The sequence below is a fragment of the Bombina bombina genome, chromosome 2 (genome assembly GCF_027579735.1).
Source record: "Bombina bombina isolate aBomBom1 chromosome 2, aBomBom1.pri, whole genome shotgun sequence".
Taxonomy (NCBI): Eukaryota; Metazoa; Chordata; class Amphibia; order Anura; family Bombinatoridae; genus Bombina; species Bombina bombina.
Genome location: NC_069500.1, coordinates 1,388,509,237 through 1,388,526,967, shown reverse-complemented (window position 1 = coordinate 1,388,526,967; position 17,731 = coordinate 1,388,509,237). Strand labels below are relative to the sequence as shown.

Sequence of the window (17,731 nt, the reverse complement as noted above, 5' to 3'; positions counted from 1 at the left end):
TCTCAGATCCTGTTATCGATACTCTTGTTCAGGCCAGAAAGCCTGTAACTAGAAAGATTTACCACAAAATTTGGAAAAAATATATCTGTTGGTGTGAATCTAAAGGATTCCCTTGGGACAAGGTTAAGATTCCTAGGATTCTATCCTTCCTTCAAGAAGGATTGGAAAATGGTTTATCTGCAAGTTCCCTGAAGGGACAGATTTCTGCCTTGTCTGTGTTACTTCACAAAAAGCTGGCCGCTGTGCCAGATGTTCAAGCTTTTGTTCAGGCTCTGGTTAGAATTAAGCCTGTTTACAAACCTTTGACTCCTCCTTGGAGTCTCAATTTAGTTCTTTCAGTTCTTCAGGGGGTTCCGTTTGAACCCTTGCATTCCGTTGATATTAAGTTATTATCTTGGAAAGTTTTGTTTTTAGTTGCAATTTCTTCTGCTAGAAGAGTTTCAGAATTATCTGCTCTGCAGTGTTCTCCTCCTTATCTGGTGTTCCATGCAGATAAGGTGGTTTTACGTACTAAACCTGGTTTTCTTCCAAAAGTTGTTTCTAACAAAAACATTAACCAGGAGATTATCGTACCTTCTCTGTGTCCGAAACCAGTTTCGAAGAAGGAACGTTTGTTGCACAATTTGGATGTTGTTCGCGCTCTAAAATTCTATTTAGATGCTACAAAGGATTTTAGACAAACATCTTCCTTGTTTGTTGTTTATTCCGGTAAAAGGAGAGGTCAAAAAGCAACTTCTACCTCTCTCTCTTTTTGGATTAAAAGCATCATCAGATTGGCTTACGAGACTGCCGGACGGCAGCCTCCCGAAAGAATCACAGCTCATTCCACTAGGGCTGTGGCTTCCACATGGGCCTTCAAGAACGAGGCTTCTGTTGATCAGATATGTAGGGCAGCGACTTGGTCTTCACTGCACACTTTTACCAAATTTTACAAGTTTGATACTTTTGCTTCTTCTGAGGCTATTTTTGGGAGAAAGGTTTTGCAAGCCGTGGTGCCTTCCATTTAGGTGACCTGATTTGCTCCCTCCCTTCATCCGTGTCCTAAAGCTTTGGTATTGGTTCCCACAAGTAAGGATGACGCCGTGGACCGGACACACCTATGTTGGAGAAAACAGAATTTATGTTTACCTGATAAATTACTTTCTCCAACGGTGTGTCCGGTCCACGGCCCGCCCTGGTTTTTTTAATCAGGTCTGATAATTTATTTTCTTTAACTACAGTCACCACGGTACCATATGGTTTCTCCTATGCAAATATTCCTCCTTAACGTCGGTCGAATGACTGGGGTAGGCGGAGCCTAGGAGGGATCATGTGACCAGCTTTGCTGGGCTCTTTGCCATTTCCTGTTGGGGAAGAGAATATCCCACAAGTAAGGATGACGCCGTGGACCGGACACACCGTTGGAGAAAGTAATTTATCAGGTAAACATAAATTCTGTTTTTAAAATGAACTAATATATCTGAATAATGTAAATTCACTTTTTATTTTCATGTCCTTTTAATGCGTTAGAAAGATATTTTCCTAATAAACGGCTTTAAAACACAATAACAAAAAATATTCATTCTGTTGATGCTCTGGCTATTTGATAATTTTGGATTATTCTGGTAGACTATTTATATTTTAATGGATTTATCCACAGATGGCACTATTACTACAGATCATAGCTACATTATTTTGACTGCAGCTGTGCCACGATTTGTTTCCTGGCTGGTAAGTACTTTTTGTGATTTTTTTTTTTTTTTTCTCTTTTGTCGTGAACCTGAAATCATAAAATTACAACTGATCTTTGGCCATCAAATCAGCGTTACTTCTATTCTTATGCCAATGACTTCTGTTTTGTTTTAACTTTTATGATTATTTTTTATTTTTTTTAACGTGCTCACTTTACTCAGATTTCAAGATATTCAGTATTTTATTTCTATTAAACTGTGGTTTTTAGGTTACTGATTTCCATCTTAATATGAGGGGAGTCCACAGCTTCATTCCTTACTTGTGGGAAATACAGAACCTGGCCACCAGGAGGCGGCAAAAACACCTCAGCCAAAGGCTTAAATACCTCCCCCACTCCCCTCATCCCCCAGTCATTCTTTGGCTTTCGTCGCAGGAGTTCTTTTGGGATGTGGTTCCCTCTGAGTTTTTGGAGGGAGACCCTTCAGGGTCGGAGTCTGCTGACTCGGGTCTTCCGTTTGAGGAAAGCTTAGCATTTAGATTTACGTCTTTTTTTTTTTTTATTATTCTATTTTTTATTATTGAGGTTGAAAAAATAAAGATAGTACAAAATTGCCGCATACGCAGCCAGCATGAAACATATGGTAACAGTCGACAAGGTCATTGTAATACATAGCATTGCGAGGTGTCCATAATATAGTACTGCGCTTATAGCAAAGCAACATTAAATCAACCTCAGTTTTTATTATTATGAGCGAACAAGTATCAACTTCCTTGAAACTAATAAAGTATAGAATATAATATAGAGTATATAATATAATGTAATATATAATGTGATATCATATAAGTGATAAATAGAATCTATAGTGAAGCGTTGGAACTAACACCTCAATAGAGGCAACCGAGAGCTGTGTCAAGATTGTATGTTTAGTTAGCAGGTAATAATGATCAGTCCTGCTGATCTAGATAGGGCATATAGATTTATTACTATGGTGTTATGTAGGAGTAAGTACTTTGGAAGTAGTTAAAAAGAGTAGTTAGGGTGCGGTATAGGCAAGATAAACCACCTAATTAGTCCTCCTAAAATAGGGGGCTCAATATTATGGGGGGGGGTGGTAGTTTAAGTGTAGTAAGCAAGACATATCAAGAATGCTCTATGTATTGACCTATGTAAATTCGGGGGTTATTATAAAAGTACTGATTAAAAGCTAGGGTTATGTATGTGTAGTTAGCTTGATTAACTTTTCATAGTAAACCTTCAATCGAGATATATGGGGCAAAGGAATCTTTTAGAATGAAAAAACACCTGTCTGACAAAAGGGATATCCCCAGAAATCTTAAGACTGGCTACAGATATGTAGTTACCAAGGTGTATGCTGTCAGAGTGTGTGGGACATTTATGCTGGTTTTGATAGGAGGGTCTGATATGCCTCAACACCTCTCTGCATCAGAGGTAACTCCCTCTAGTTGTCCCTTAGAATGCCTAGTGGTTTACAAGGGGACTACTGTCCGATACCGTGTAGACGGGCACAGTAAATAATAAGTCTCACGGCCTTGATATAGTATGATAGCTCCGAGGTAGATCAATAACATGCAAGTAGCAAACAAACTTAATATTAAACATATAACATCTACCATCACTGCATGTAAACTTTCAGAACATAGTAGAGAGGAAAATATAACCGTACACCAACACAGCAACTCAGGAAATTAGTGTATATTAGAACCCCTAGGTAAGTCTTGAGGCTAAGGTTACTTCTGATGTGTGTGCAGAAGAATGCGCTAGCAATACAAAATGATTATAAGCCTACAGACAAAGGTGAATATCTCCTATAAAACACCTTGGAGAGACTATTGGGGGAGTTTATTTAGATTGTAGGGAGTCCCTAAAGACACTCAAACAATACAAAAAAAATCTGTGGCGCTTAAAGATAAGCTAAAATAATCACTAATGGCTATGTGAGTAGTGGTTCAATTTATATATATGAGTAGTGCTTAAAAATGTTAATTTTAATGATCAAAATTCATATAAAAAATAGTAAAAATAGACTCTATACAGATATATATATTAAAATAATAATAATAATATATGTTACAGAAAAAGTAAAAACACAGCTTCTAACAACGATGCATAAAAAACAAGGATGCATAGAGAACAAAGATAAAATACATGAGACCATACAGTTAAATGGCCATTGGATATGCAATCAACTTGCAATAGGAGCAAGTGTACAAAATAACACGGTGTAGTAAACTTGATATAAAGAGCGATATATACTTCAAAGTTCAAACAGTCAGTTTTAGAGAGTCAGTTTAAAATTGTATTTCCCCAGAATGCTCATCAATCCTAATGCATGGAGATATGTGAGACAAGAAATGGACTTGTCAAAAGCAAATCAATTGTTCAAGTTAGTTCAATGGATATTTTCCTTGCCTAACATGCAAGACCTGCAAACATGCAGTTAAAACAAAAGAAATTAAATGCAATGTCACCGGGAAGAAATATAAAATTAAACAGCAAATACGATGTTCAGATAGGAATGTAGTATATCTCCTTGAGTGTGTTTGTGGCCTCCAATATATAGGAGAATCAGAAAGGCCCCTGAGAGATCGCATTAGGGAACATATCCTTTCAATAGAAAACTTTGAACAAGAAAGGAATAAAAATCTCCCCATTCCAAAACATTTCGCCACTTGCAATAAAGCTAACCCAAAATGCCTAAAATATACAGGAATAGCAAAAGTACAAAAAAACTGGAGGGGCATGGACATACACAACAGTTTACTAAAATTGGAAGGGAAATGGATTTTTGAAATGAAATCCCTAACTCCAAATGGTCTAAATCAGGAATTCGATCTGGGATGTTTTCTTATAGACTAAGTCATAATATTCTGTACGACTTAACTTTGATATTATAATTACACACATCCTTTATTAATACAATATAGTCAATTAGTCTATTAAGTTTATTTAGTCTTATTTTTGTATATATTTTTTATCAACTGTCACTATAATTAACAGGTGTACACGTTGTTGAATTTGTTTTTTCGAACTAGTGGATAAATGTGCCCACCCTATACGGTGGTGACATTTGATGATTTGTTGGGAATCAAAAATAAAACATATAAAATAAGAACTATATGCTCCTTAAAAATCAATGGAATAAAACGGCATAAAATACTGTATATACCGAAATAAAATATAACACTTCCCATGTTTAAATAACTATCATTCATAAATATATATATATATCCCCATCAAATAGTACCCCTGCAATAAATTGTTGAAATAGTTGCTAATCGCTAATAAAAACAAAAAAATGTTTTGAACAAAATGTTTTGAATCTAATATATAGTTCCTAACATAAATAAATGTCTGCTATTTTCAATAGCTCCAATCAAACCACTTAATTTACTTATACCCCCCTTTAATTAACATTTTAATCCCCTCATCCTCTTCACTTATATACCCCTCTGGTTCACTCCAAATAATAACTATTACACTGAATACCCAAAAAAAACTCTTATCTATCGATTTTACTATATTTTATTTTGTATATGTATCAATCTAGGTCGAGTAACATAGGCACAGATTCACATAGGTGATTTTGCTCCTCTTTTTGTTTTTTGTTTTATTGTCTCTTGTCTTTCAAAGAATAAGACTTTGTTAAAATATCGTATGCATTATCTGTTATTTTAGACTGTGAGCATACTATAGTAGGTGCCTTTTTAGTATAACTGATATAACAAGGAAATTAAATAGTCAGAAAAATAGGCTAAAATAGAGTAATTAATAGTCAACACGAATAAAGAATCTGTTAAAGTAAGATCAAAATATCTATAACAATATATCACCTAACTAATGTTACTACAAAAAAACTAATTTTAAGATGCTAAGCGCTCCGATTATAATTGCTATCAAATCTACCAATCAAATTGAAGTACCGGCATTAAAAGGCACTGACATAGTAATGCAAGTAGAGCTTGACAAAGGCTTGTAAGCCGAAACGCGTTGCTCCTTTTTTTTTGCCCTTGTGAGGATCCGTAGTTACCTGAAACTACACGCTGCCTAAACCCAGACGCTGTCAATAACGCCATCCGGCAAAATTGCATACAGACAGGACTTACTGCTGTGCAAAGACACCCGGGCGGTAGAAAAAGAAACTGGCAGAAGTGTCTGCAAACACCCACCAACTACAATCGAGCTGTAAGAGGAATACAGCAACCGAGACCAGCACCCAGAGAGCTGCTAGACATCCTCCGGTGTAAGTAAAAAGCGTAAATACCTAACTTGAACAATTGATTTGCTTTTGACAAGTCCATTTCTTGTCTCACATATCTCCATGCATTAGGATTGATGAGCATTGCTGGGGAAATACAATTTTAAACTGACTCTCTAAAACTGACTGTTTGAACTTTGAAGTATATATCGCTCTTTATATCAAGTTTACTACACCGTGTTATTTTGTACACTTGCTCCTATTGCAAGTTGATTGCATATCCAATGGCCATTTAACTGTATGGTCTCATGTATTTTATCTTTGTTCTCTATGCATCCTTGTTTTTTATGCATCATTGTTAGAAGCTGTGTTTTTACTTTTTCTGTAACATATATTATTATTATTATTTTAATATATATATCTGTATAGAGTCTATTTTTACTATTTTTTATATGAATTTTGATCATTAAAATTAACATTTTTAAGCACTACTCATATATATAAATTGAACCACTACTCACATAGCCATTAGTGATTATTTTAGCTTATCTTTAAGCGCCACAGATTTTTTTAGTATTGTTTGAGTGTCTTTAGGGACTCCCTACAATCTAAGGTTACTTCTGAGTTAATAGAGTTTATTGTGGCATAATAAAAAAACAAAAGATAGATATGCATCCCGCCGCCCGGGCACGGGCCCTATACCCGGCGACAGGAGAACACCTAAAAGATATGTATACTAGCCAATTATTTTAAGGGGTACAACTCAGTGATCCCTATTCAGCATGGAAGAGCCAGAAATAATATCAAGGGGGTATGTAATAGCAGCTTATGGTTATCTGGTAATAAGCTGCCTGAGCGTTTCATCACACTATCAGGGTGAATTATAAGATGTAGTAAAGTTAAAGAGGGTACATCAACACAGGATAGGGGCTGTTATAATGTAGTTGCTGGTCTGTAAAACTAACAGTCAATTATACTCTTAGGAAGCTAGTGCAGTATGGACATTTATTTGACCGTAGATAGAATGACACAGTTAAAGGGACACTGAACCCATTTTTTTTCTTTCGTGATTCAGATAGAGCATGCAATTTTAAGCAAATTTCCAATTTACTCCTATTATCAATTCTTCTTAGTTCTCTTGCTATCTTTATTTGAAAAATAAGGCATCTAAGCTATTTTTTGGTTCAGACTCTGGACAGCACTTTTTTATTGGTGGATGAATTTATCCACCAATCAGCAAGGACAACCCAGGTTGTTCACTAAAAATGGGCCGGCATCTAAACTTACATTTTTGCATTTCAAATAAAGATACCAAGAAAATAAAGAAAATTTGATAATAGAAGTAAATTAGAAAGTTGCTTAAAATTTCATGCTCTATCTGAATCACAAAAGAAAAAATTTGGGTTCAGTGTCCCTTTAACTTAGCCTTTAAAGTCATAGATTTGAAGGTGTTATAGTTTGTACATTAAACATTTCAGAATATTATACTGAAGTAGGCTGAGGATAGTTAACTGTAAAAATTTAGCTCTTGAACATACTGTAAGGTAGCTTTCTGAATCATTTAGCAAACATATGAGACACCTATGAGTATATTATGCGTTAATAAAAAAGACCAATACAATCAAGTTGCACCTAAAACTGGATCTTGGGCAGTTAGATATTGACAGTTAAGTAAATATGTTATTGAAGCTACAGTGAGTTATAAGCTATCGGGAGTGAGATAATAATGGATTCAAGGGCAGGGACATTCTGGGGCTAGTTAAATCTCTCTTAATGGAAGCAGTAATTGTTAAACTAATTCATGGACTAGGACCAAAGGATATTAAGCACAAAAAGTTACGGTGAAAAATGTATAATCAAACCATGACTCCCCTCTTAGGAAGCTAGTGCAGTGTGGACATTTATTTGACCGTAGATAGAATGACACAGTTAAAGGGACACTGAACCCATTTTTTTTCTTTAGTGATTCAGATAGAGCATGCAATTTTAAGCAAATTTCTAATTTACTCCTATTATCAGTTCTTCTTAGTTCTCTTGCTATCTTTATTTGAAAAATAAGGCATCTAAGCTATTTTTTGGTTCAGACTCTGGACAGCACTTTTTATTGGTGGATGAATTTATCCACCAATCAGCAGGGACATTCTGGGGCTAGTTAAATCTCTCTTAATGAAAGCAGTAATTGTTAAACTAATTCATGGACTAGGACCAAAGGATATTAAGCACAAAAAGTTACGGTGAAAAATGTATAATCAAACCATGACTCCCCTCTAGTGGTGCAAAATGGCTATTACATCTTTCATCCAGGGACATTAAATTAAAGCCATGTTCTGCGTTATGACTTATTTTTATATAGATATCTCATGCAACATAAATCTATATAGCTTAATAGAACACACAGAATTATGTAGCTGTGCAAAAGGAAAAGTTAGTCCCTGAACATAAAGAAAAAAACTACTTTCAGACGCAAAAGGGAGAACATATACATTATTAGCCACCCGGATCTGTAACTTCTATCAGGGCCGAACTCAGAGACGGGGGCAATTGCGTATAGGGAAAAGCAAGTTAAAATCTTAATGTCCAGTATATTGCGCAATGTCTCGAGGCACAGAACCTACTAGTGTTAAGTTTATCCTGCTTCATAGTAGGTCAAGCTCACAACAGAGCCAATCATAAGGCCTTCATGCTTGCGGTACTTGCAACATTGAAATAAACATGAGACCCTCCAAGCAGAGTTAGCAAGTAATAACCTTATAGAATCACCACCACTGAGGTCCCACACTATGTTTTTCAAACCTCTGATTAATCCAGGCAATGTCGGGGATTGTTCTGTCTCAGAGACCAATCCAGGTACAATATCCTGAGCATCCCTCCTGGCGAACACCTCCGGCAGATCGCATGTCAAAGCCTGTGATATTATCTTTTCGGCCAACTACAATACAGCTCCACCTGAGAATTGCGGAATCACACTGTCTGAGTACTCGGATAAAGACTGACTCTGGGCTAGCGTAGAAAAGTGGAGTCGCACACCAGAGCGGCCTGCTCCCCATTCGTTGCCCAAATCAAGTGGTCTTCCGCTTGTTGTTGTAGTTAGGTGAGGCTCCAGCACTGTAAGTGGTGGTTCGCATACCTCCATATTCTCTAGAGAGATCCGCTTTGTTAGGATTTTGCACAACCCCATTTCCAGTGCAGCAAAATTTCTCTGTAAAAGTGAGCAAGCTTCTCGTTCCCATTCTTTCCAGGAATCGATGGCCACTGCCAGATTATCTCCGAATTAGCCCCCAAGAAGGATTTTATACCAATTGCCACGTGGGTGGAAAAATGGCCTCCGTGTACACAAAATCGGCACAGATGTCTGGTTACAGCTTAGTGTTATAGTAGCTATAAGTGTGTATAAAGAGCATAAAATGCAAGGGCTTTTTCACCCATGTGTTACTTCTTTTTCCATTTCTTTCATGTAATTAACAAGAGTCCATGAGCTAGTGACGTATGGGATATACATTCCTACCAGGAGGGGCAAAGTTTCCCAAACCTTAAAATGCCTATAAATACACCCCTCACCACACCCACAAATCAGTTTTACAAACTTTGCCTCCAAGGGAGGTGGTGAAGTAAGTTTGTGCTAGATTCTACGTTGATATGCGCTCCGCAGCAAGTTGGAGCCCGGTTTTCCTCTCAGCGTGCAGTGAATGTCAGAGGGATGTGAAGAGAGTATTGCCTATTGAATGCAGTGATCTCCTTCTACGGGGTCTATTTCATAAGGTTCTCTGTTATCGGTCGTAGAGATTCATCTCTTACCTCCCTTTTCAGATCGACGATATACTCTTATATTTACCATTTCCTCTACTGATTCTCGTTTCAGTACTGGTTTGGCTTTCTACAAACATGTAGATGAGTGTCCTGGGGTAAGTAAGTCTTATTTTCTGTGACACTCTAAGCTATGGTTGGGCACTTTATTTATAAAGTTCTAAATATATGTATTCAAACATTTATTTGCCTTGACTCAGAATGTTCAACTTTCCTTATTTCCAGACAGTCAGTTTCATATTTGGGATTATGCTTTAAATTATCATATTTTTTCTTACCTTAAAAATTTGACTTTTTTCCCTGTGGGCTGTTAGGCTCGCGGGGGCTGAAAATGCTTCATTTTATTGCGTCATTCTTGGCGCGGACTTTTTTGGCGCAAAAATTCTTTTCCGTTTCCGGCGTCATACGTGTCGCCGGAAGTTGCGTCATTTTTGACGTTATTTTGCGCCAAAAATGTCGGCGTTCCGGATGTGGCGTCATTTTTGGCGCCAAAAGCATTTAGGCGCCAAATAATGTGGGCGTCTTATTTGGCGCCAAAAAATATGGGCGTCGCTTTTGTCTCCACATTATTTCAGTCTCATTTTTCATTTGCTTCTGGTTGCTAGAAGCTTGATGTTTGGCATTTTTTTCCCATTCCTGAAACTGTCTTATAAGGAATTTGATCTATTTTGCTTTATATGTTGTTTTTTCTCTTACATATTGCAAGATGTCTCACGTTGCATCTGAGCCAGAAGATACTACAGGAAAACCACTGCCTGCTGGATCTACCAAAGCTAAGTGTATCTGCTGTAAACTTTTGGTAGCTATTCCTCCAGCTGTTGTTTGTAATAATTGTCATGACAAACTTGTTAAAGCAGATAATATTTCCTTTAGTGATGTACCATTGCCTGTTGCAGTTCCCTCAACATCTAAGGTGCAGAATGTTCCTGATAACATAAGAGATTTTGTTTCTGAATCCATAAAGAAGGCTTTGTCTGTTATTTCTCCTTCTAGTAAACGTAAAAAGTCTTTTAAATCTTCTCTCTCTACAGATGAATTTTTAAATGAACACCATCATTCTGATTCTTTGGACTCTTCTGGTTCAGAGGATTCTATCTCAGAGATTGATGCTGATAAATCTTCATATTTATTTAAGATGGAATTTATTCGCTCTTTACTTAAAGAAGTACTAATTGCTTTAGAAATAGAGGATTCTAGTCCTCTTGATACTAATTCTATACGTTTGGATAAGGTTTTTAAAGCTCCTGCGGTTATTCCAGAAGTCTTTCCTGTTCCTAATGCTATTTCTGCAGTAATTTCTAAGGAATGGGATAAATTGGGTAATTCATTTACTCCTTCTAAACGTTTTAAGCAATTATATCCTGTTCCGCCTGACAGGTTAGAATTTTGGGACAAAATCCCTAAAGTTGATGGGGCTATTTCTACCCTTGCTAAACGTACTACCATTCCTACGTCAGATGGTACCTCGTTTAAGGATCCTTTAGATAGAAAAATTGAATCTTTTCTAAGAAAAGCTTATCTATGTTCAGGTAATCTTCTTAGACCTGCTATATCATTGGCTGATGTTGCTGCAGCTTCAACTTTTTGGTTGGAAACTCTAGCGCAACAAGTAACAAATCGTGATTCTCATGATATTATTATTCTTCTCCAGCATGCTAATAATTTCATCTGTGATGCCATTTTTGATATTATTAGAGTTGATGTTAGGTTTATGTCTCTGGCTATCTTAGCCAGAAGAGCTTTATGGCTTAAGACCTGGAATGCTGATATGGCTTCTAAATCAACTCTACTTTCCATTTCTTTCCAGGGAAACAAATTATTTGGTTCTCAGTTGGATTCTATTATTTCAACTGTTACTGGTGGGAAAGGAACTTTTTTACCACAGGATAAAAAGTCTAAAGGTAAAAACAGGGCTAACAATCGTTTTCGTTCCTTTCGTTTCAACAAAGAACAAAAGCCTGATCCTTCGTCCTCAGGAGCAGTTTCAGTTTGGAAACCATCTCCAGTCTGGAATAAATCCAAGCCTGCTAGAAAGGCAAAGCCTGCTTCTAAGTTCACATGAAGGTACGGCCCTCATTCCAGTTCAGCTGGTAGGGGGCAGGTTACGTTTTTTCAAAGAAATTTGGATCAATTCTGTTCACAATCTTTGGATTCAGAACATTGTTTCAGAAGGGTACAGAATTGGTTTCAAGATGAGACCTCCTGCAAAGAGATTTTTTCTTTCCCATGTCCCAGTAAATCCAGTGAAAGCTCAAGCATTTCTGAATTGTGTTTCAGATCTAGAGTTGGCTGGAGTAATTATGCCAGTTCCAGTTCCGGAACAGGGGATGGGGTTTTATTCAAATCTCTTCATTGTACCAAAGAAGGAGAATTCCTTCAGACCAGTTCTGGATCTAAAATTATTGAATCGTTATGTAAGGATACCAACGTTCAAGATGGTAACTGTAAGGACTATATTGCCTTTTGTTCAGCAAGGGAATTATATGTCCACAATAGATTTACAGGATGCATATCTGCATATTCCGATTCATCCAGATCATTATCAGTTCCTGAGATTCTCTTTTCTAGACAAGCATTACCAATTTGTGGCTCTACCGTTTGGCCTTGCTACAGCTCCAAGAATTTTCACAAAGATTCTCGGTGCCCTTCTGTCTGTAATCAGAGAACAGGGTATTGTGGTATTTCCTTATTTGGACGATATCTTGGTACTTGCTCAGTCTTTACATTTAGCAGAGTCTCATACGAATCGACTTGTGTTGTTTCTTCAAGATCATGGTTGGAGGATCAATTTACCAAAAAGTTCTTTGATTCCTCAAACAAGGGTAACCTTTCTGGGTTTCCAGATAGATTCAGTGTCCATGACTCTGTCTTTAACAGACAAGAGACGTCTAAAACTGATTACAGCCTGTCGAAACCTTCAGTCTCAATCATTCCCTTCGGTAGCCTTATGCATGGAAATTCTAGGTCTTATGACTGCTGCATCGGACGCGATCCCCTTTGCTCGTTTTCACATGCGACCACTTCAGCTCTGTATGCTGAACCAATGGTGCAGGGATTACACGAAGATATATCAATTAATATCTTTAAAACCGATTGTTCGGCACTCTCTAACGTGGTGGACAGATCACCTTCGTTTAATTCAGGGGGCTTCTTTTGTTCTTCCGACCTGGACTGTAATTTCAACAGATGCAAGTCTCACAGGTTGGGGAGCTGTGTGGGGATCTCTGACGGCACAAGGAGTTTGGGAATCTCAGGAGGTGAGATTACCGATCAATATCTTGGAACTCCGTGCAGTTTTCAGAGCTCTTCAGTTTTGGCCTCTTCTGAAGAGAGAATCGTTCATTTGTTTTCAGACAGACAATGTCACAACTGTGGCATACATCAATCATCAAGGAGGGACTCACAGTCCTCTGGCTATGAAAGAAGTATCTCGAATTTTGGTTTGGGCGGAATCCAGCTCTTGTCTAATCTCTGCGGTTCATATCCCAGGTGTAGACAATTGGGAAGCGGATTATCTCAGTCGCCAAACGTTGCATCCGGGCGAATGGTCTCTTCACCCAGAGGTATTTCTTCAGATTGTTCAAATGTGGGGGCTCCCAGAGATAGATCTGATGGCCTCTCATCTAAACAAGAAACTTCCCAGGTATCTGTCCAGATCCCGGGATCCTCAGGCGGAGGCAGTGGATGCATTATCACTTCCTTGGAAGTATCATCCTGCCTATATCTTTCCGCCTCTAGTTCTTCTTCCAAGAGTAATCTCCAAGATTCTGAGGGAATGCTCGTTTGTTCTGCTAATAGCTCCGGCATGGCCTCACAGGTTTTGGTATACGGATCTTGTCCGGATGGCATCTTGCCAACCATGGACTCTTCCGTTAAGACCAGACCTTCTGTCACAAGGTCCTTTTTTCCATCCGGATCTGAAATCCTTAAATTTAAAGGTATGGAGATTGAACGCTTGATTCTTGGTCATAGAGGTTTCTCTGACTCCGTGATTAATACTATGTTACAGGCTCGTAAATCTGTATCTCGAGAGATATATTATAGAGTCTGGAAGACTTATATTTCTTGGTGTCTTTCTCATCATTTTTCTTGGCATTCTTTTAGAATACCGAGAATTTTACAGTTTCTTCAGGATGGTTTAGATAAGGGTTTGTCCGCAAGTTCTTTGAAAGGACAAATCTCCGCTCTTTCTGTTCTTTTTCACAGAAAGATTGCTATTCTTCCTGATATTCATTGTTTTGTACAAGCTTTGGTTCGTATAATTTCTCCTCCTTGGAGTTTGAATTTGGTTCTGGGAGCTCTTCAAGCTCCTCCATTTGAACCTATGCATTCATTGGACATTAAATTACTTTCTTGGAAAGTTTTGTTCCTTTTGGCCATCTCTTCTGCTAGGAGAGTTTCTGAATTATCTGCTCTTTCGTGTGAGTCTCCTTTTCTGATTTTTCATCAGGATAAGGCGGTGTTGCGAACTTCTTTTGAATTTTTACCTAAAGTTGTGAATTCCAACAACATTAGTAGAGAAATTGTGGTTCCTTCATTATGTCCTAATCCTAAGAATTCTAAGGAGAAATCATTGCATTCTTTGGATGTTGTTAGAGCTTTGAAATATTATGTTGAAGCTACGAAATCTTTCCGTAAGACTTCTAGTCTATTTGTTATCTTTTCCGGTTCTAGGAAAGGCCAGAAAGCTTCTGCCATTTCTTTGGCATCTTGGTTGAAATCTTTAATTCATCTTGCCTATGTTGAGTCGGGTAAAATTCCGCCTCAGAGAATTACAGCTCATTCTACTAGGTCAGTATCTACTTCCTGGGCGTTTAGGAATGAAGCTTCGGTTGACCAGATCTGCAAAGCAGCAACTTGGTCCTCTTTGCATACTTTTACTAAATTCTACCATTTTGATGTCTTTTCTTCTTCTGAAGCAGTTTTTGGTAGAAAAGTTCTTCAGGCAGCGGTTTCAGTTTGAATCTTCTGCTTATGTTTTTTGTTAAACTTTATTTTGGGTGTGGATTATTTTCAGCAGGAATTGGCTGTCTTTATTTTATCCCTCCCTCTCTAGTGACTCTTGTGTGGAAAAGATCCACATCTTGGGTAGTCATTATCCCATACGTCACTAGCTCATGGACTCTTGTTAATTACATGAAAGAAAACATAATTTATGTAAGAACTTACCTGATAAATTCATTTCTTTCATATTAACAAGAGTCCATGAGGCCCACCCTTTTTTGTGGTGGTTATGATTTTTTTGTATAAAGCACAATTATTCCAATTCCTTATTTTATATGCTTCGCACTTTTTTTCTTATCACCCCACTTCTTGGCTATTCGTTAAACTGATTTGTGGGTGTGGTGAGGGGTGTATTTATAGGCATTTTAAGGTTTGGGAAACTTTGCCCCTCCTGGTAGGAATGTATATCCCATACGTCACTAGCTCATGGACTCTTGTTAATATGAAAGAAATGAATTTATCAGGTAAGTTCTTACATAAATTATGTTTTTCCTTCGGCTGAATGACTGGGGGTTATGGGTAAGGGAAGTTGCACTTAACAGCTCTGCTGGGTGCTCTTTGCCGCCTCCTGCTGCCCAGGAGTTGAATATCCCACTAGTAATTGGAATGACGTTGTGGACTCTCCATGTCCGGAAAGAAAGAAATTTATCAGAAAGCATACATTTTAGTTTTTTGCACGTTCTAATTTTTTTTTACAAAGAACTAGTCAACTCGGTCACTAATAAAAATAAGATGGAATGGTAAACAGTACAATTCCATTTGAAATCCTGTTTGAGGACAACAGTACTAAAACTAAGAATATTTTACAGAACATGATTGATACATGTAATTTTTATAAGTGCAGTTGAGATTTTAGTTTTTTCACTTTTCCTGCAGATCCCATACGGGATTATATATATATATATATATATATATATATATATATATATATATATATATATATATATATATATATATATATATATATATATATATATATATATATATATATATAAACATATATATATATATATATATATATATATATATATATATATATATATATATATATATATATATATATATAAACATATATATATATATATATAAACAGCAATTTAAAATATGGGGAGGCGAAAAGTGAGTTTAAAATCCTTCACTAAATCCAAAATGTAGAGAAAATAACTCAGTGTGTAAACCATTTACAAATCTAAACAAGTCAGAAGACTTGCTTATACCCCAGAAACTCTCCGATTACACTGTTTCCAATGCAGCAAAGGACTCTGGGGGAGATATGCAAATGAGGTTCACAATGACTCACTTTTTTACTTCTAGCCTGCTTTTTATGACAGACTTCCCTTTACACCATAGCACAGCTTCTTAAGCTTAGCTACGGTTAGTACAGTGATTCAGACCAATCCCAGGACAGCTGTTTTGTGGTTATTTCTGGGGTATAAGCAAGTCTTTACTAGATTTGTAAATGGTTTACACAATGAGTTATTTTCTCTACATTTTGGATTTAAACTCACTTTCTCCAACATTGGTGTGTCCGGTCCACGGCGTCATCCTTACTTGTGGTAATATCTCTTCCCCAACAGGAAATGGCAAAGAGTCCCAGCAAAGCTGGCCATATAGTCCCTCCTAGGTTCCGCCCACCCCAGTCATTCTCTTTGCCGTTGCACAGGCAACATCTCCATGGAGATGGTTAAGAGTTTTGTGGTGTTTACAGACCTTTGACTCCTCCCTGGAGTCTAAATCTAGTTCTTTCAGTTCTTCAAGGGGTTCCGTTTGAACCTTTACATTCCGTAGATATTGTTACTATCTTGGAAAGTTTTGTTTTTGTTGCTATTTCTTCTGCTAGAAGAGTTTCAGAGTTATCTGCTTTGCAGTGTTCTCCTCCTTATCTGGTGTTCCATGCAGATAAGGTGGTTTTGCGTACTAAGCCTGGTTTTCTTCCAAAGGTTGTTTCTAACAAGAATATTAACCAGGAGATAGTTGTACCTTCTTTATGTCCGAATCCAGTTTCAAAGAAGGAACGTTTGTTACACAATTTGGACGTAGTCCGTGCTCTAAAATTCTATTTAGAGGCTACAAAAGATTTCAGACAAACATCTTCTTTGTTTGTTGTCTATTCTGGTAAAAGGAGAGGTCAAAAAGCGACTTCTACCTCTTTCCTTTTGGCTTAAAAGCATTATCCGATTGGCCTACGAGACTGCCGGACGGCAGCCTCCTGAAAGAATCACAGCTCACTCCACTAGGGCTGTGGCTTCCACATGGGCCTTCAAGAACGAGGCTTCTGTTGACCAGATATGTAAGGCAGCGACTTGGTCTTCACTGCACACTTTTGCCAAATTTTACAAATTTGATACTTTTGCTTCTTCGGAGGCTATTTTTGGGAGAAAGGTTTTGCAAGCCGTGGTGCCTTCCGTTTAGGTAACCTGATTTGCTCCCTCCCTTCATCCGTGTCCTAAAGCTTTGGTATTGGTTCCCACAAGTAAGGATGACGCCGTGGACCGGACACACCAATGTTGGAGAAAACAGAATTTATGCTTACGTGATAAATTACTTTCTCCAACGGTGTGTCCAGTCCACGGCCCGCCCTGGTTTTTTTAATCAGGTCTGATGAATTATTTTCTCTAACTACAGTCACCACGGTACCATATGGTTTCTCCTATATTTTTCCTCCTGTCTGTCGGTCGAATGACTGGGGTGGGCAGAGCCTAGGAGGGACTATATGGCCAGCTTTGCTGGGACTCTTTGCCATTTCCTGTTGGGGAAGAGATATTCCCACAAGTAAGGATGACGCCGTGGACCGGACACACCGTTGGAGAAAGTAATTTATCAGGTAAGCATAAATTCTTTTTTTCGCCTCCCCATATTTTAAATTGCTGTTGTATTTCCCCCAGAAAACAATTTTACCAAGCAGTGATTCAACCTACTCCCAGCTGATGAGTGGCAATAACTGTACTAACCCTAGCTAAGCTTAGAAGCTGTGTAATGCAGCGATGCTATGGCGTAAAGGGAAGTCTGCCATAAAAAGCAGGCTATAAGTAAAA

The 17,731-nt window shown here is 37.7% G+C and overlaps 1 protein-coding gene across 1 annotated transcript in view; it reads left to right on the top strand.

The window, feature by feature from the left end:
- DNAAF9 (dynein axonemal assembly factor 9) overlaps positions 1 to 17,731 on the top strand; it is a 643,469-nt gene that overhangs the window by 297,790 nt on the left and 327,948 nt on the right. The window contains exon 18 of the mRNA XM_053704320.1: positions 1,640 to 1,710. Coding sequence (XP_053560295.1) covers positions 1,640 to 1,710 — 71 coding nt within the window. The remainder of the gene's footprint in view (positions 1 to 1,639; positions 1,711 to 17,731) is intronic.